Source organism: Sinocyclocheilus anshuiensis, unplaced genomic scaffold (genome assembly GCF_001515605.1).
Source record: "Sinocyclocheilus anshuiensis isolate Anshui unplaced genomic scaffold, SAMN03320099.WGS_v1.1 scaffold1003, whole genome shotgun sequence".
NCBI lineage: Eukaryota > Metazoa > Chordata > Actinopteri > Cypriniformes > Cyprinidae > Sinocyclocheilus > Sinocyclocheilus anshuiensis.
Genome location: NW_015542495.1, coordinates 2,214,903 through 2,236,114, shown reverse-complemented (window position 1 = coordinate 2,236,114; position 21,212 = coordinate 2,214,903). Strand labels below are relative to the sequence as shown.

The 21,212-nt window shown below is 37.5% G+C and overlaps 1 protein-coding gene across 1 annotated transcript in view; it reads left to right on the top strand.

Annotated features, from left to right (window-relative positions):
• The window catches only part of LOC107694149 (membrane-associated guanylate kinase, WW and PDZ domain-containing protein 2-like), a 220,476-nt gene that overhangs the window by 118,318 nt on the left and 80,946 nt on the right, over positions 1-21,212 (top strand). Inside the window, exon 3 of the mRNA XM_016493754.1 lies at positions 16,736-16,855. Coding sequence (XP_016349240.1) covers positions 16,736-16,855 — 120 coding nt within the window. The remainder of the gene's footprint in view (positions 1-16,735; positions 16,856-21,212) is intronic.

The following is a 21,212-nucleotide window of genomic DNA, read 5'->3' as shown; positions in this document are numbered from 1 at the left end:
TCTCCACTCATCTCTTCTCCTCCCATCGTCTCACGAGAGGATGTGACTGCAGGGCTGGCGGCCTTTAACTCTAATTGGTGACTCTATTAACTGAAAGAGGGAGAAAATGACAATGTATAAATGGAAGAGACAATGAAGTCTTTGTTTATTATAGCATACAAACACTCGCTGCATGCGTGCACCTTCCCTCTGATTTTAATATTCGCTTCTTCCTAGCATCTGCGGAGCTCCCGTAGGTCAAAAAAGACATTCAAGCTCGTACATACTAATAATTCCCTCAGATGCTCAGACACGGTTGTGCTCGTAAAGCTCAGTGATGCAAATACACAAGAGAACCCTGTCTAGCGTACCTCTGGAGTGAAAGAGGTCAAGTGTTTGATTATTTCATCCATTTGGGGATGTAATTTCCTTAATATCTGACCTTTCTGTCATGGGTTTAAATCGTTTATATCAGTAGTTCTTAACCTTTTTGACTCCAAAGCCGCCCATTGTCAAGAACAATAGTCAAAGACCCAGTTGTTTATGATAAGAATATTTAAAAAATGTTTTTACAATTTCTACCTGATAAAATATTTTTGGCATAAATTGAAAAAGTTACGTTCATAAAATATATATAAATATTAGTTTACTTAATGACTTTTTCTAGGTCTTAAAATTGCACTTTTATAATTAGGCTACCTTATATATCTGGGTTTTTCTAGACTGTCAGAATCCTGGTTGAAGATGGATAAGAAATATATTTAGTTTTAGTTGTTTTAGTTTGTTTTAATGCTTGCTTTGTCTTGTTTTTAATTGTTTTAAGCCATACTGAGGCCCCCTTGGTAGGTTGTTGAGGACCACTGTTTTTTCTGTTTTGAATGAAAACCAGTGCTGTAGCTGACTCCTTTGAGACGGATTTTAAGATATAGTTCACCCAAAAAAAAATCTTAATTCTGTGATCATTTATTCATCTTCATAAAACCTGTTTGCATTTCTTTGTTTCATGGAGCACAAAAGGAGATATTTTGAAGAATGTTCATACTGCTTTTTTTCATACGACAGGACCTTAGAGTGAAACTGTCAAGCTTTAAAAAAAAAAAATCATAAAAGTATCCAATATTACTCAGGCTTCAAGTCTTCCAAAACCATATGATTTGTAATCTCATGTCTCTGACCAGGCTTTGTGCATTATAGCTTCTATGGATACTTAGATTGAGTCACATAGCTCTTTCTCTCTCTCTCTCTCTCTCTCTCTCTCTCTCTCTCTCTCTCTCAGTCTTGCCACAGTAATATTTACAGAGGATTAGGTTGACAGCAAAGCATCTGATCTGGGATCAGGCCAACAGTCATTCAACACATTCTGATGCCCAGAGGCTGTGGCACACGCTGACATCACCCCTCCCTCAAGCCCTCTCTGTGTTCGCTCTGTCTTTTATCCCTTTCTCTTCTGGCCTCTCGCTCTGAGTCACGTCGTCATCTCATATTATGGAAATGATGCCTTTTCCAGTTTGATAAGGTGGTTTTTAAAGGAAATTTGTGATTTCAAGCATTCCTTTGGATAAATAATATGTTAGCTTGTTAAGAAATTGTTTGTGCCATCTCAAGCTTACATTAAAGGGATAGTTCAGAAATTTCAATGAAAATTCTGACATTAATTACTCACCCGCATGTCATTCCAAACCCGTAAGACCTTCGTTCATCTTCGGAACAAAAAATAAGTTATTTTTGATGAAATCCGAGAGCTTTCTGACCCTGCATAGACAGCGATGCAACACGTTCAAGGTCCAGAAAGGACATCGATAAAATAGTCCATGGGACATCAGTGGTTCAACCTTAATTTTATGAAGCTACAAGAATAATTTTTGTGCACAAAGAAAACAAAAATAATGACTTTATTCAACAATTCCTTCTCTTCCCTGTCAGTCTTCTTCACGCGTTCACGACTGTACCACGACGCATGCATGTGATGCTGCTTACAGAGGAGCTGGCGTTCTGACGTACATCCCAGATGCGCTGCGCCTTGTTTGCAAGCAGAGGAATGCACACGAATGCATTGTCATACTGCTGTGAATGCGCATCAAAGACTAACATGGAAGAGAAGAAATTGTTGAATAAAGAAGTTATTCAATAAACTTGTAAAACAAAAAAAAATACTGATATTTTTACTGATATCCACTTTTCATTTATCATTTGTTTACATAATCATGGTACATTTTAAGATCATCCATTTAAGGAGACATTAACTTGTCCTTAAAGAGTTCACTTTTTGGATGATGACAAATGGATGTTGTCATACGTTTTAGTTTATAAAGTAGAGTAGTTAAAAAATATGGTAACAAGGTTGATGCAATACCTGGAACTTTATTTTAATGTTACTTGCACACTATAAATCAGCATGTTAGAATGATTTCTAATGGATCTTGTGGAACTGAAGATTGGGGTAATGGCTGCTGAAACTTTTTAAAAATGTAATTTATTCCTGTTTTGCCATCACAGGAATAAATTACATTTTAAAATGTATTAAAATAGAAGATATTTCACAATATTATTGTTTTTTACTGTTTTTTTATCAAATAAATTGAAGAAAAAACATCTTACTGACCTCAAACTTTGAACAGTGGTGTCATTGTTGAACAAGAAAAGGTCTAGATTAACATATAGTAGAGTTGCCAGCTATTTATTTATTTTTACTCATACTGTATAGCATATAAGATACCCATTTTGTAGAATGACCCATCTATTATATGTCTTGCCTGTCGGAGCAATGCTGTTTTCCACATCTACAGATGATCAAGCGGAAACATCTTGGGACGCCCACTGCACCTTCTCACCCTCTCTCGGATGGCATGAGATTAAAGGAAGACGGTCAGACAGATTGTTGAGGTTACATCTCAGATAAGATCAGAAATGTGTTCGCTGTCAAAGCACTTCAAATTGCATATTTTCTCCAAGCTGTTCCTTCTTTTCCTCCACTAAGCCGTGAGTGAATGCTCAGATGCTTGTATGCCTCTGAAGTGAGAGGAAAGCAAAGCTTTTTTGTCAACATCCAAAAAGGTAAACAAGGAAGGGAGAGATATGAAGCATGAGAGATCAAACATGCGATTGGAGAGAACACACCCCTCCCGTCACCAGAAAGCTTAGAGAAAAGCTGTGCATGTCAAAGAAGCTACAGGGGTGTTTTATTATGACGTAAAACATGTTGCCCTTGCATAAAGGTACATACAATTTGTTTTTAGATGTAGTCTTTTGCCGAGGTACAAAGTGTTAAATGTTGCTTCTCTGATTGTTTAACACAGATTTTCTTTGTTTTTGTGCATGCGTGTATGTTTTTGTTTATGATGTATAGTCTGTCAGTCAAGATTAAGCATACATGAATAGCATAAGAGCTGCATAATATCTTTATGTAGGTTTCATTATATTCTGCCTTGTGTTTTGAAATTGGTGTGGGTGTGTAAGTTAGCAGTAGCATAATTGAATCTAGGCTGCTAGCACAAAGTTTGCTGGTTCAGTTCCACAACCAGCTGGGATTTTCGTAGTAAATATTTAAGTAGCTAATAATTCACAAAAAAATATTTTTATTTTTAAACTGAGTGAAAAAATATATTTCCTGTTCAACTGAGTGAAGTTTGTATTTGTTTGATTGGACAGCGTGTAGGAGAATGATGACTTAATAAGAGGGCCAAGAGACATGATCATTCCCTCATGTCTCAATTGTGTTTGCTTCGTAAGCATCTTTTGAGATCCGCAGAAAAGCCCACTGAGGGGATTGCATCGCCCGTTTCAAAAGTCCCCTCAGGCTATCAGTCGTAGTAAAGGGTATCTGAAAAAGCCACTAATCTATGTGAATTATTAATATCAATGCATCTGCTATGGTAGATTCTTAACTGTGGTTTTAAATGCACAGAGTTAACAAATAGACAGTGACATATCGCAGTAATGTTTTCTCTTCCTCGCTCACTTCTTTCCTTCCTCTCTGGCATTAATAATACCAGTATGTCAATACGCCTCTTGGAGGTGTAGCTAATAATGGATTTCTTGGGAAGGTAGGGCTGTTACCGTTTCAACAGGCTAGCAGGTCGATTTGCTGGTTCTGAAATCAATCTTGCATGTCCACTATCAATCACTGTGAAGCACAGTGCTCTCACATCCTTGAACTCTTCTGATTTGTGGTAGGGCTGTGCGATATTGAAGAAAAATGCGATATGCGATAAAACATGAGGAGATGCGAAAGACGAATCAACTCGGTCTGAAACGCATCTCTCTGTGTGTGCGGGCGCTTTGCACGTGTGCGGCAGAAGTGAAGAGACGCTGTGCGAGATGCGGCTTGTGCGCGCACTTCAGGTGTGAGTCAGACAGCAAAATGAGACGGCAAAGAGTTGTTTTCTGCAACTTATTGCACTTAATAACTCTTTTTAACGTCAAGCAATTCTCTGCTATATGCGTCGAACTAAACCTTTGACCTTTTGCAACGTTTTGATTTAAGTAGCCTATTATTAAAATGATAATGATATCGCACACCGTTGCGATATGCATATTGCGATATTTACATTTGCGATATTTCGATTATTTCGATATATCGTGCAGCCCTAATTTGTGGCTTCTTACCAGTTGAAAGAGCTCAAACACATTGTTTGTCTTTCCTAGCTTAATTGAAAACAATTGTCAATATTAGGCCCAATACTATTGTAAATTACTTTTACTGAATGATCATCATTACTTTTTTTTCTTTTACTGAATGCTCATCATTTTTGTTTTTCTCAGAACCATGATAGTGAATCTTTAAAGCATATCTATAACTCTCTGCTTGGGTGTAATATACGCTAATTGCATTGAAAGCAAGTTTTTTTTTTTTACTGTGCATCTCAAAAGTCCCATATACCCTGTTTTTATTTCTAGCGGTGTATGGAGGTAATCCAGCCTCATACACAGCATTAGAAGGACTTTTCCACTTCCTAATTGACTAATGGTCAGATTAGGTAGGGCACAATGGACCTCGGTGAAATGGCCTCTTGCAGTGATAACAGATGGATTACGAATTGAAATGGTACAGGCAGAAATGGTAGTACTGTGAAAACATTGCCTCAGCCGATCGGAATGAGATCAGTATCACTATGAATGACAGGCCTCACAAGCTTTGTTCCAAAATATAGTGAGCACCTTTGCTGTCTACTTTCTACACAGACAGCTACACTCTAAGGTAGCATCTTAAATTATATAGAACCGTATAAGTGACGGGTCTAGATCGCTATTTATAGGCAGCAATATGACATAAAAATCACAACTCTGACGTTGGGTGCACAGGAGATTTGACTCAAATGATTATGAATATATATATATATATATATATTATTTCTGTAATGGCAAAGTTACACTTTTAACAGGCATTATTCCAGTCTTCTGTGCCACATGATCCTTCAAAACTCATTCTAATGTTAATTTGGTTCCCCCCCAAAAAAACTTTTATTTTTTATTATCATTTGAAAATGGTTGTACTGCTTCTTTGATTAAAAGAAAGTTTGAACAGCATTTACCTTTATGGAAGCCCGTTTCTGCCACTGAATAAAAAATAAAAGAGGTAATTGTGACTTTTTTTCTCAGAATTGCGTGATACAAACTCGCAATTCTGACTTTTTTTCTCAGAACTGCGTGGTATAAACGTCATAATTGTGAGATATAAACTCGCAATTGCGAGAAATAAAGTCGCAATTCTGAGAAATAAAATCAGAACTGCGAGATATAAACTCACAATTCTGACTTTTTTTCTCAGAATTGTGAGATATAAACTCGCAATTGCGAGTTATAAAGTCAGAATTGTGAGATATATACTCGCAATTCTGAGAACATATCAGTCTTTTTTCCCGCCTCAAAATTGGACTTTAACTCGCAATTGCGAGTTTATATCACGCAATTCTGACTTTATAACTCGCAATTGCGAGTTTATATCTCACAATTCTGAGAAAAAAAGTCAGAATTGCGAGAAAAAAGAGTTTTTATCTCGCAATTGTGACTTTATATCTCACAATTTTGACTTTATAGCTCGCAGTGTTGAGTTTATATCACGCAATTCTGAGAAAAAAAGTCAGAATTGTGAGATAAAAAGCAGCAATTACCTTTTTTTAATTTTTTTATTCAGTGAATTCAAGAGCCCCAGACATGACATAAAAAATATTTATATTGCCACAAATTAACAATTTGATCTCACAACTTACTATTCCGTCGATTTACTATTCCATCTCCTCGTTTTTAGCTAATCGTGAACATGATTTAGTAATTTGTTACCTTGTTTTAAGCACATTGTGCTCACAATTTACTTATTCCATCTAGATAAATCTTTGCATTGGGAACACACCTATGATGACTCTTTCTTCCATGCCTGCTCCTCATTCTTCTCTTTCATTGCTTCACCATCCCCATTGCTTGCTCCTCACTTCTTCTAGTACATCCTCCATGGCTGTTCCACTTCATCAGACCACCATAGTCCAATCAGAAAGCGTTATTACAGTCCATATCTCATAATCTTGCCAGAATAATACCACCTTTCCACAGTAAATGGATTGGTGGTTGTGGATTGCAATTGCCAGTTCCTTTTGCAAGGCATTAATAGCAAGCTGTAATTTCCCCTGATGAATCACAGTGCAATGTTGTCATATTGTCTCATAAACAGGAGGCAGAAGAAGTAGGTCACCGTCTTTTCTCATCACAAGCCACATTCTCTGCGAGGGATTACTTGCAGTGGCGCTTTCATACATGGGCAGGACAGGATTTGGACCCTTGGCAGCTATAAGGCTGATTTTCCTTAATGTTTTTGGACGGCGACTGTATGTGCCGTGACTTTGAGGGGCAGGACGGGAGTTGCCTGAAGTCTTTCTTTAGAGTCTGTCACATCGCAGTGGCTAGTCCTTAGATCAACAGACGTAATCTTCTATCTCCCAGCAAGACCTGACAGAGAGACTTTGGAATCAAGTTCAAGGAAATGAGACAGGGTCCATATTGCAGGCATTTGGAAGTGTCCGGAGGCATCCTTTGGGTTTGGTTAGTGCTCCATCCTAACCTTGGTTTGTTTGCCAAGATGATTCATAGCACCCAGCCAAAGGACAGAAGCATGCCACAGAAAGCTGCACAAACCCCATGCTACCAGCTCTCCTGAAGAACAAGCACAATGACTGTACGGGCTTCTTGCATGGCTCGGTACCTACTAACACTGTAACTGTAATCCTCTTGGATCAGAGCAAGATAATCACATGCACAAGACAACAGAGGAAAATCCAGAAGTGATGGATTTCCAGCTAAGCACCTCATATCTTTTCTCAAATGGAAACATGGCACATGCTCATACAGTATGAATTTCTGCACATGTTCTTTTGCATTAAGCATTCTGTTTGTGGCTCCCCACTGATTTCAACCTAGTTCCATTTTCATGTTGTTAAATTACTTTCTGACACCAGAGCTGTGGCCTAGCGGTTGGCTCACATGCTCCTTCACGTTGTGTTGTGGTGCTCGTGCAGACATTGCAAGTTCAAGTCCCATTTCTTCTTGCCATTTCATGTTCTTTCTACTATCTCTATGACTTAAAATGAGGAATATGACTGTCAATGGAAAGTAAAGGACAACTTTGATGAGATAGGTACAGTAATACACTGCAAAAAAACTATCCTTTATAAATAAATATTATCCTTTACATATCCATTAAATTTCATCAGCCACTGTGACTATGAAGCTCTCATGTCCTTGATTTTTTCTGAGCTCAAACACATTGTTAATCTTATTTCCTAGTTTCACTGAAAAACAATCAACGGTGTGCCCAAGGGGTCGATTATAAGCCCAATTCTATTGTAAATTATTTACTTTTTTCTTTTAGTGAATGCTCATTGTTATTGGTTTTCTCAGACCCATATTATTATGTTTTAAGAGATTTTGTGAGATTTTAAGAGAAATTATGTTTTTTTAAAAAATCATTATTTCTAAGTGAGAACTTTTATGGTTAACTGAACCTCAAAAGAAACAATTGTGTTTCAAGGACAAGACATGTTTCTTTCAGGAAATTGTTACAAATTGTTCAATTTTATTACATTTCAAAAAGGCCCTATTGAAACTATCAAAAGCCCTTAAACATTTTCAAAATTTCATAAATATCTAGACTCTAAAAATATTAATGGATTTTAAAACTAGACAGAAATGCCTACAATAACTTTTTGCTATTTTTCCTATATATTTTGCTTGTTTCAAGAGGAACATTTGTTGCAACGTGTTATCATTCACTGAGATACAAGCCTTTTGGAGAGCAGTAGTTGTTAATGAAGAATATAAGATAATAACCTAAAAAATGTGCTATCATGTCCATGCAGTGGAAATCGAGACCTAGCCTAGCCTATATGAAGCACATACCGTTCTTGTTACATGTCTTATGAGACTGTGAACCCATGCCAGAATATAGCCCACGCGCCATGTTTTCAAAGATTAGTAAATAAACTGCAGAACGTTATGTTTTCTAATACACACACGCAGTGGATCTGCTTGTTAACCAGGGTTCAAAGTCCAAAATGAAAATCTGCACTGCACCGTCAGTTGCTCAGTCACATTTTTATGGATTTTTACAAGGCATGTGACAATGCGATACGTGCAATGTATTTGTAATGAGACTCATAAATCTGCTGTCAACAAAAAGATGCATTGAGGTCTGCCTGCGCGTCTTTCCGCCAAAATAAAAGTTGTTGGGATCTGTAATATTTTCTAATGTTTTAAAAGAAGTCTCTTCTACTCAGCAAGGCTGCTTTTAATTTTATAGTAAAAAAAAATACATGCCTGATTCAAGAAGGGGGTCTGATGCCAAAAAATATTATTTTAGTAACTTATTAATTTTAAATTAAATTGTGCTTTGTTGGTATAATGTCTGCTACAATGTTAAAAAATGTTTAGTGTTAAATATTTTTAAATTGTTGTTTTGTAATTGATTTTTTCTTTGAAAAACAAGACAAAACAGTAAAAAGCACATTACAAAATATATGGGGAAAAAACTTGAAAAACCGTGTTCGGTATTCGGCCTTCGGCCCAGTGTTTCATTTTGTTCGGTTTCAGCTTTGGCCAAGAATTTTCATTTCGGTGCATCCCTAGAAAAAAATCTCTTTTTCTCTTCCTCCAGAGGTTGGTAAACTGGAAGGCACTTTCCGACTTAAGTTGAATTAGATGTAAATTGGTTAAAAGCTTGATTTTAAAAAAACACTCTAGAGAGAAGCTCAAACTTAATAAAACAAATTAAAGGGGTCATATGATGCGATTTCAATTTTTCCTTTCTCTTTGGAGTGTTACAAGCTCTTGGTGCATAAAGATCACAAATGCAGACATGGTTTTATGTTTACGCGGCGCGATGCAACGCAACAGTATAAGTCATTATAATCAGTAATTATGTCCCCACTGGATGCAACAAATGCCTCGTTTACAATGGGTTTTAATGTTTTTGTCTCGTGGCTCCGGCCAGACAGGGAATCACAACATGGTAAGGGGCGTAACATTTCCGTCACACGCTTGAGGTATTCGGCCAATCACAATGCACTGGATAGCTGACCAATCAGAGCACACCTCGCTTTTCAGACCGATGAGCTTTGTAAAAATCGATGCGTTTCAGAAAGGCGGGGCATAGAGGAGAAACAATAATGTACAGTATGTGGAAAATAATGTGTTTTTTAACCTTAAACCGCATAAACACATTTCATTACACCAAATACACAAAATAATGTTCTTTTTAGCATTATCATATGACCCCTTTAAGGAATGTAAAAACTAGGATAGTATTTTGCATTGTTTTTCCTAAGTATTATCCAATGATATATGTCTATTATCTGCACTAACTTCTCAAAGTCCATAACAAATTAACATTGCCTAATGCAATGAACTCTTTGGAACGAAGCACTAATGGACAATTTGCATAATAAGTAGGTCACAAAAATCTACACAAAATGCAAGAGACCTATCTTGTGTGTATCTAGACATACTGAGATGTATGGCTCAGTGTTGATAGAATTATTGACAGTGTGCTTCCAGCTTTCTGACTACATACCCCTCATACAGTAGCGCTACATACAGTATTATTCGTAAAACATCATATAAAAACATCAGATTTCATGGATAAAATTGTACTCACGCATAGTTAGTGTTTGGCTAGTAAGCATATGTTAGCCCCTGCTGCTAAATGTTGTAGCTTTACAGTCTTTCCCATTTAAAATTGACCATGTATTGATGTCTTTACTACATGACAGTCACAGCTAACAGTCACTGACGATGTCTGCTATTCTTTGGAAAGCCAGTTTAGAAATGTTGTGTTTTCTGAGCATCTAGCTACAGTTTGTATCAGCTCAAGATAAACAGATTGATGTGCATCTCGTCAACAAAGCCTTTCTGCCAAAGTAGCTCTCTCTCCTGAGAAGAAATCACTGCCGTGGAGATCGATCCATCTTCCAGCAATTTGCTTTTCTTATTTAAAGTATGATTTATCAACAAATTGAGCTTTAAGACGATATTGGCAAGCGATTTAATGGTCGTAGTGGATTCAATTTCTTTTCATTATGTTATTACATGCTTGGGTAGTCGGCGGTATTGTGAGATATTCTAGTTGTCGTGATGAGGCAGTCTTTGTGCAGTCTTCAGTCAAACCTCGCCCCGTGAAGACACGGGTCGTGAGAGTGGAGACATTCCATTTGCCCTTATTTCCTGTGACCTGTCATTAGCATGCCCATCATAACTCTGAATGATAGGCTATCACAGTGGAAAGACACCCGGCTCTGGGGCTTGTTGTCATTGTGTAGCTATTGATTGATAGATGATGAGAGATGATGTGAGTTTCAAACACTAGTGACAACTTGATGACTGTGCAGGGCTCCTGTTGGGATTCTCCACAACACTTGATGCCATCGTCTCAGCGGAGTGTGAATCTATGCTGTCAGATGTGGTTTTTAAACTGCTGTAGTTGAATTTTGATTGCTGTGAACTGGTATTTGGTAGGTCAGTTAATGGATGAGAGTATCACCGCTTCAAGTCAGCCAGTATTTGGACAAATACAGGGTACAGGAATTTTCTATGCTGTTTGCTTTTGATGCTGTGTGTCTGGTACTTGGGTTTATGGGAAGCGGTGAGTAAAGGTCTTTAGAGTTGTTAAGATTTTGGAGGGTCAATGACAAATAAGAATGCCCGCAAAAATATTTTAAAATTCAAGTTTAAAACACGTGCCAAGTTCTTTAATGTTCTGGTTTTCTATAGTATTCTCTATAGTATTATTTTTATTCTTATTGTATACACACACATACTGTACATACATGTATAGGGCTGTCAGTTTAACGTGTTAATTAATTAGTTATGAAAAAATAACGCGATTAAAATATTTTAATGCAGTTAATGCACTGGCCCCACCCCCAGACCTATACATCATCTTACATTTCATATAGTTGACTGTTGACAAATATGATGCAGGGCAACAACTCCATAAATGCAGTTATGCCCTAAAATTCAATTCTCATATTTCAAAACTCATATTTATATCATTAGATAAGCGATATCACATGAGCAGGGAGAGCAGTAGGCTATTACATGAGTGTTGATTTTGTCCTGAATATCACGAGTTTAATGTGATTTTATACTACAGTTCAGTAAATAAGAAGTTGATATTGTGTTATATTTTAAACACAATATCATGTGTTTTTGCTCAATTTTGCAGAGAACATATTACCTTTAAATCCATAGCAGAATTGTTGTGCATCTCCGAGCAACACAGCAGTGTTTAGTTTCTGAATGAATCCGCGTTTTGAACGAATCATGTGAACCAATGATTCAAAGGCCCATTCATAAAAAGAGCCATTTACTTCATTACAACAACAACAAATGTGACATGTGGCCAAGTATGGTTACCCATACTCGGAATTAGTGCTCAGCATTTAACCCATCCTAAGTGCACACACACAGCAGTGAACACACACACACACCGTGAACACACACCCGGAGCAGTGGGCAGCCATTTATGCTGCTGCGCCTGGGGAGCAGTTGGGGGTTCGTTGCCTTGCTCAAGGTCACCTCAGTCGTGGTATTGAAGGTGGAAGAGAGCGCTGTACCTTCACCCCCCCCACCTACAATCCCTGCCGGTACGAGACTCGAACTCGCAACCTTTGGGTTACGAGTCCAACTCTCTAACCATTAGGCCACGACTTTCCTGAATGAATCAGCCGTTCGAACGAATCGAATGAATGAATGACTCAGAAAGACATTTAAGGCCACCTGCTGACAGAAAAATTTTAATTACGTCATCATTTACTCACCCTCATGTTGTTTCAAGCCTTTCTTTTGTGGAACATAAAAGAAGGTATTTTGAAGACTATTGGTAACAAAACCGTTTTGGTTACTAATGACTTTCATTGTATGAACAAAACATACTGAGATGTTTCTCAAATTATCTTCTTTTATGTTCCATAGTTTATGTTAGGCCCTTGTAGCCTAAATGATTGTGTAATAAATTTTATGTTGAATCAAATAAAATATTTCTTGATAAAGTTACAATTTGTAATGTCTACTTGATACTTGAATGTTGAATGACTATAGTCAATGGATAAATATTAGGAAAATTACTGAGATATCAGTTGGTATCAGTGATACTTGCCTTCAGTGAAAAAAGGTGGCATGAAACAAATATTAAAAATATACTTTCTTTATATTGTTTCTACATTAATTTGAAGATTGAATGTGAAATTATTGCAATATAAAAATATATTTAAAAACTTTAATATTAGATGGGATTAATTGTGATTAATCGTGATTCATTTTCAGATAAAAATGTGCAATTAATTCGTTTTTAATCGATTGACAGCACTAATATATATATAGGGCTTTCAGATGGAGCGGCATTTCATACACAGAGCTGTTGTTCACTGACAAGCTACGCAATATCGCGTTCATAATCAAAGGCGATTATGAACGCGATATTGCATAGCTTGTCAGTTACTGTTTACAATGTGTGGAATGGTGCGCTGTGATTGGTTGAGCGGATATATCGCATTCTGCAGAGAAGGGAGACTGGTGTTTGTTGCGGTTTGGAAAGAAAGGGAGAAAACATGACAGAATAACTCCGTGGATATCGCATTTTGCGTAAAATTACAATTTTGGTGGAAAGTCAATTTTAAAAAAAAAAGGTGTTTATCACGTTTTGGATCCAAACTATCGCGTTTTATATCCAATCTCTACATATATATATATATATATATATATATATATATATATATATTAGCACTAATATATAAATATCTGATAATTTTAAGGCACTTGTTGACCTTTTAATAAAAGATATCCCAAAATTTTTAATACGATTTTATATCAAGAACTTCGTTCTTTATAATAAGGCTTTCTTTTTTTTCATTATGATATCAGGACAGTTTTGTCGCCCTGACATTTTTTACTTCATGCCCTTCAAAAAATATCAAAAAGAAATAAAAAACATTCTTATCAGACAAGAGGTGTGTTTCAAATCATTCTATGTTTAAATGGCATTTTTTATTTGTTTTTGAATAAATTAATAGATACTGAAAAAAAAGAGCATCATGTCATTGACCCTGGAATCTTTCAGGTGTTTACTGTTGGCACTCTCCGCAGTGAGCTCCCTTAACATGCACAGTTTAGAAATACCCCAGTGTTTTCTCAGCTAGCAGCAATTAGCACAAACTCTGGAGCTCCTTGCTGGCTAATTACGGCTCAGCTACATCCAGGACACAGAAATATATTAACACTTCAGTTTATCATTTTAACCCATTGCTTAATGTAAATACACTTTGAACTGTTCTCATTGTATGCTCGGTGAGGGATGGTGTGTGTTGATTTCTTTTTAAATAGCTTGGAAACTGTTAATATTTAAAGTAGTAAAAATGGATATTAAGCATTTTACCACCACACATTTTTAGCTGTTGTAGGCTTGGTCCCCCAACCTGACCAAGCTTGTGTTCATCTGGTCGGCCAGCTGGTATTCTAGCCTGGGGTGCGTTCCCAAAAGCAGCTATGGTCGCAAGTTCCGTCATTACCAACAGAGTTCAACAGAACCTGCAACCATAGTTGGCTATAACAATGCTTTTGGGAAATGCACCCCTGAGCAACTAATGAGGGCTTAAAAGCCTTCTAAAACTATAGTAGCAAACCTGACTAACTTTGTGGCTAGCTAAGACACAGCATACCACCTTAGGCTATAGGCCCTTTTCACAGTGACGTCAGCTAACTTCCGCTTTCCCCAAAGCAGTGTATCTGTACTTCCGTTATACCGTTACACCGGAGACTTCTCGGGAAAATGTAGGAAAAACTTGAAATATGAAAGGCGTTATTTAAGAGTTAAGACTAATACTGTTAATGTACTTACAGTCGGGTTCTTTTGCGAACGTTTTTCTTCATCTGCTTTAGATGGGTGGCTTGCTTGCCGCAACTGTTGCTTTCAGATTTGTATGACAACGATCATGTGTTCACACGAAATACATACTTGAAACCTTTTCACTTGTTATTTCGGTTTATGTCATTCCTTGGATAATTTGTGAGTACACTGTGTAAATTAAATTCCCCTTTAGTTGGGCAATAAAAAGACAAACAACGTGATTTTGTTTTTATTTACTATGGGGAAATGACATGGACGCAAGTCATATTTTTTATATTAAATCGTTTTACTACATGGCAAGTTTCACATCCATAAAGGCAAGTGGTCTGAAAAGAAACTCATTATCCAGTTCAAGAATATGGCTTAATATTGAAACAATACAAAAAGGACAGCCGCGTAGTTCTACAGAACTTTGGACTTCTACAATTACTGAAATTCCTCCATTCAATTTCGCTTTAAATACATGTATACCATGTTTTTACTTTTTGAATTATTATTGATTAATATGATCGATCGTATTTTATTTTCATTATAGGCTATATGCAATGTAATCTTTAAAAAACAGCTGTGACCTGTGTTTTATATTTATTTACACAAATGCTGGCATCTGTTTTTAACTGTAAAAGCTTTTTATATAAACTTAATATATGTAATATTTCTGTCATATTTATTTCTGAATTACATTAAATAATAAAACGGAAAATTATAGACCCCATTTTATTGATATTTAAATAGTACAAGCTTATGTTGAACTATTCTTGTACATACAGGCGCTGTATTAAGCAGGACATAAATTACTGAATGAAAAGGCTTTCTGTTACCACATGTAAATGTCTAAAACGTTTGTTTATTTGAGAAATATATCTAACCAACTTCATCTAACTGCAATAAAGACAGCAAACAGTGCGCGAGAGTCGCGGGAATCAGTGACTGCAGTGCTCCGTTTTCAACTCCTCCCTCGACTTCAAGTGGCAAATCTCACCGATCGGTATTCGGTAAGTTCGTTTGAGATGCCAGACGCCTCTCCCTGAATGAGGACGAGAATAGACAGCAGCAGTCATCCTCTAATCGTATTTGTAGCAGTTGTACAAGTGTCTGGGTGAACACCATGCTGGTAGCGATAGCGCTTACTATGCTGGCGGAAGTAAGAATACCCTGCTTCGCATTAGAACGGAAGTTGCGTGACATCATGTGAAAAGGGCCTATTTAGGGATGCCTTAATATGCTCCTATGCTCCTTATTATACCTCCAACCCTGATTAAATACACCTGAACCAGGTAATCAAGAACGTTTGGAGTGCTAAAGACTTCCAGGCAGCAAGTCAGGCACCCCTGGTCCAGTTTAAACTGTATTTTGAATTCTAGTCTCATAACAAGAGTAAATTGGATGCCAACTAACGTTATAGTTGTGCTACTATAAGACTTGACTTGGACATGAAGTCTGATCATACACTACCATTCAAATACATTTTTTAAAATCATATAACAGTATGTGTTTAATATGTTTTAAAATGTAATTTATTACTGTAAAAATATTACAATCTGCTTAATATATTTTGTAATTTTGAAACAGATACATTTTGATACATCTTTTCATAATTGCTGATGAACAAAAAGCTCAATGAAGCACATTTATTTGAAATAGAAATCTCATTATACGTCTTTATTGTCACTGTGTCCTTGGTGAATAAAATTATTTCTTCTTCTTTTGAGAATGATTATTAGAGTGATTAGAATGATTTCTGAATGATAATTTGACACTGAAGACTGGAGTAATGGCTGCTGAAAATTCAGCTTTGCCATCACAGGAATAAATCACATTTTAAAATATTTTAAAATAGAGAACAATTCTTGTAAATTGGAATGATATTTCACAATAATAAAGTTTTGCTGTATTTTTGATTAAAAAAAAGCAGCCTTTGTGAGCATGAGACGTCTTTTGAAAACATTGAAAGTCCTTAATTATTACAAACATTTTGGTTCATGGAAGTTCATGGAAATTTTGTCAACAAAATAACAAGTTTTTTTGGAAAACACCATTTCTCCAGGCTTGTATGTTTCATTTTGTATGAATGGGGTTGCGTCATTATTTTCACCCTAAAACCTCAAAAACCTGACATTTAGTTTTTCTTCCTTCCTCGTTTTCTTTTCTGTGTCTGACAGACTGTCAGACAGCATATGTGGCACTCTGTAAAAATGAAGTGAACCAGTTACCCAAGCACCTGTTCTGTTTGGCTCATGTTGAGCTTTGCTATAAACCCCCATTTTTTTTTTTTGTTGGATGAACTTTCTAGCTGCTGATTAAGCCCATGGCACAAACCCTTAGAGGGCTCGTTGACCTGAACTAACTCCCGCCTTTCTCTTTTCTCTGTAGGTACAACCAGGCAGCCTAAAGAAGGAGAGGTTCCAGGAGTGGACTACAATTTTGTGACCATTGAGCGGTTTGTGGAATTGGAGAGAAGTGGAGCTTTGCTGGAAAGTGGAACTTATGAAGGTAAATTGACCAAGTTGCACAACCAAGTTTTTGTCCCAATATCGTATTGCTAGGATTATGGATTTGTCCTAAACTAACTAACCAACCAATTTTGGGCCAGATTTACTAACAGCTTGCACCAGCGCAAACCATCTTTTGGGGTTAAAATAGTACTGTCAGGATTTACTAAAGACTTAGCGCTGAAGAATTAGCGCTGAAAAGGCGTGGACAGTTATTTTTGCCCCTGACCTTATTGAATATGCATTTGTAGGAGTTTCCCTTTCAGACGCAAAATTTATGGGAGGAGACTATTTAAATGAATCACACAACGCGATTTACTAACGTTTGCGCTCGTCAAATTACTGGTATTTGCGCCATTATTTAACGCCCAAAAAAGCATGTCTTAAAGCAGGCGGTAATTTGCGCTGCTCTTGGTAGATTGCGCTGGTCATTATGGAAATGATCTAGCTGTGTCTGTGTTCTTTAATGTGCGCATTGTTAGTAAATCACCCGCAGAATTTTCCCTCCCATCAGCGCTATTATGGAAATGAGCTCTAACGCTAATTTGCTCTGTTTAGTAAATCTGGCCCATAGTATTAAACTGTTGGTTTTTGTGCTATGGACATGACCGATACCTCAAATCATGGAGTTCCTTGGGGTGACATGTGTTATTATTACTACTCTAAGCAATTTTAACCTAGTGAACAACACAATCAGCTAAATAATCCCATAGATTTACATTGAAAGAGGGAACTGTATCATATTTAGGAGCAAAATATCATCAGCCAGGTTTATATCGACATATTTTTAGGCAAATTTTGAGATGTTGAATAACAAATGCTAGATAAAAGATTTATATGGTAAGAAGACATTTGCAAAAATTGCAATGGAATCACATTTACAAGAAAAGTCATAGTTGTGAATCAAAAAGGTGTGAATTTGCCTGAACAAGTTACATGAATGAATAATTCTCTAAGAGAACTAAAGAAAACATGTTTTTATGGTCATTCTTAAACGCCAGAGCCAAAGCTTATCATTACAATGATTGGCTATTATTTACCTCCTTGAGCTGTCTGACTTGCTCTCACTCCCCAGACATAAGGCGTCTTCTGCCGTTTGCTTACAAATTTGTTCTTCAGAGCATTTTGTTTGCGTGTGTAATTTATTGCATTTAATAATGAGACGCAGTGGCGTCCCCAGTGGCTACAAGTTGTATAGCCATTTCTGTTTTGTGCCATTTTACATTTTTGTAAGCTTTTTGTTTTCTTTTTGCGATAATCTGATTTTCGAGACCCTAGTCGAGAACAGACCTTGGGAAAGTATCTGATTAGCGGTAACTAGTTAATTCTCAGCGTGATATAAAAATACCCTAAAGGGAATCTGATTCTCTGGGGTCTTGTGAGCTTAGCCTTTCTTCACTTCAAAAGTCCAACAACTCCATCCCTTGAATAAATATTACTCTCCTCCTCCCTCTTTCGGTCCATTTCTACTTTTGTCTCCAAACTGACTCTCTAAACTACTGAAAGCAATCTCCATATGTGAAATAAATCAGCTCTTCTCTTCTACTCGTGTTAATTCTTCCTCAGTGTTCATAATGGTGATTTTGATTTCCATCATGTTTTAAAGAATGTGACTAGCACATTAAAGAGCTCTGAGACTGTTTCTCAGCTCAGCATTAATAATGTAACATCAGGTATATAAGTGGAGTTTTTGATGGGTTTACAAAGGATTTTGAAATCTAATATATAAAATAGCCTTTAAATCCCTGGATACAAAAATTTACTAACTCACATAAGTATTTATCAAGTATATCAAGAGCTATCCTGTGAACTTCATTTTTCAGACAATCTTGAGTAGAGGTCGACCGATAAGGGTTTTTTACTGGCCGATGCTGATATTTAGAAATCAGGGCAGCCGATGGTTGATATATGATGCCGATTTTTTTGGCCGATATTTTGGCCAGTTTTCTTTTTTTTCCCCCTCTTCATCTCATAAAAGTGAGTTTGAGTAAATTATTATTGCACGGTACAAGATAGTAATCGTAGTAGTAGCCTAATTCAGAGTAATAATACATGGCTCAAAACTTAAGCACCTTCTCAAAACAGTTCTGAAGAATGCTTTTTGTTTATGTTTGCTGACAGACACCAGTGTTTCCCACAGACTGCAAATTAATTCTCTGCCAGCGGGAGGTGCTGTTGGAGCGGGAGATATAGCGGTTTCCCCGGTAATAGCTGTAATCAAATAAGCACTGCGCTCACAAACGCTACTTTATCAGGCATTACAGGAAAGACGAAATGAAAATGACACCGAAGCTTTTCTGAAGACGGTCAGTTCTTTTCAAAGATACATTCATATAAAAACACCTGCGCTGCATTTTAATTTTGAAACGCGCAGTGCTCAATTTATTCAACAAAGTATAAGCCTTTTGGAAAATCTGTTTACTCAATGTATGGGAAACACTGGACACTGCTATAAGTCAAATGGCCAAGTGATAACAAAAATAAAAGAGTTCACACATATTACACAGCCCGCTGCTCATAACTGCTTAGAGTGCACTGGCCACGAGCGATGACATCGTGGATGCTATTGTCGGACCCACACACACATTTCACGAGGAAAGTTAACGTGCATGTTATAATCAGCCCAGAAGTTTCGTCTGAACTGCATGTGTTTCTACTTTCACATGCAAATGACTTGTTGCACTTATGAATATGATAACTTTCCGGCATCAATTCTAGTAGGGTAAAACGTAATTATGCTTTTGAAACGGTCTGTTTTGCCCTGCCATCATTAGCTGAAGCTGTGTGTGAACAAGAACCAGCTGTAGAGTGTGAGTTGCCCCATGTCTCACGCAGCCAGAGAGAGATTCTCCGGTGTTCCGCAGCAATGCTTAGCTGCCTGCAGATGCGCCTGCCTATAAATCGGCCTAATTTGCAGCAAAATTGGCTGATGCCAATTAATTAAAAATGCCAAAAATCGGCTGAATAATCAGCCGGCCGATCAATCGGTCGACCTCTAATCTTGAGCATTCCTACCACAGTGTTATTTCCACTGCATCAGATTATGTATTGAGTTTATTAGCATTCTGTGTTGGAAATGCTGTTTTAATAAAACGTAGGTGTTATTTGTCAAATCTACTTTTTTAATAACTCTAAATATATCTGAAATATATTATATTTAAATCATTTTTATTGTAGTAATATTTTGCAATATTACTGTTTACTGTATTTTAGAATTAGAGACTTCTTTATAAAAAAAAAAAACCTTACATCCAGAAGAAACACTCATATTAACATGGAATTGTGTTTCAGAAAGAAAGAAGTATGCCAGACTTGATCAACTTACAGTAGATACAAAGAAACACTTAAATGTGTGATCCAGAAATACAAATATTAGCAGTGTGATGTTTATTATTCTACTGTTATTGTTTTTAAATCCATATTTATGAGTTACAGCTGTTGCGCGCTGCAGCATCATGTCAGGTAGTGACCCAGGGAGAATTGAAGGCGTACTCAACCAGATGCCCTGCTCTCCTCTAGAGCCTGTTCATCCCAGGGGAGCCGTGGCTCTTTCACTCAGTCTGTAAACATAGAACAGCACTTGGTCGTTTGAGCAACAGTTTGTGTATGGTGTTGTACAGGTGTCGGAGTCCTGGCTGAATGGACTTTTGAGTTCCCTTTCGATACTTCACTCGTACTGCATCTTGCTAGACGCATATAGGAAAAAAGCCCTTTTTCTCCTGAACTGAAGCCTATTCATTCACGCAGTGAAACTGCACGGCCATTGGTTCGTGCAGAGCTTAAATAGGCTGCACGAGAGCTATAGGCACGAGGCACGAGCATAGGCACGAGCCTATGGCGACGAAGCCCGCCAAAGCCTGCCAGAATGGGCGGGGCATCTGGCTATATAAGCGGGCGCTCGCCACAGGATTCTCAGATTTATTCTCCTTCAGCGACGACTCTATGCTCATCGCTGATCCTGAAAGCCTGCTCGCCATTGACACGCCTTCGCAGCCAGAATCGGGACCTCTCAGCACAGCTGACCTGCTTCTCCGCCGCTACAGCGACGCAGCAGTTCCGGTCCGTTTTCCCCTGCCGCCATCCGGCGATTCTAAAAGAGCTTATTTCTAGCAGGTAAGCCCTAAAAGAGCAAATTTTAGCGACGTTGTTGCAAATGTCGCTCTGCGAGTGTGGCTCGTGCAGGGAAACTTGCACGATGTAGAAGAGCAATGAATATGTCATCTGTCTGGGCAGACCCCACGCAGAGACTGTTCTTTCGCTGAGACGGAATGCTCACTCGAGCATGAGTTTCGCTCTTCTCCGCTCGCGGACCGCCTTCACTGGAGGCAGCCCCGCTCTCCCGTTTCTCCTCTCTCAGC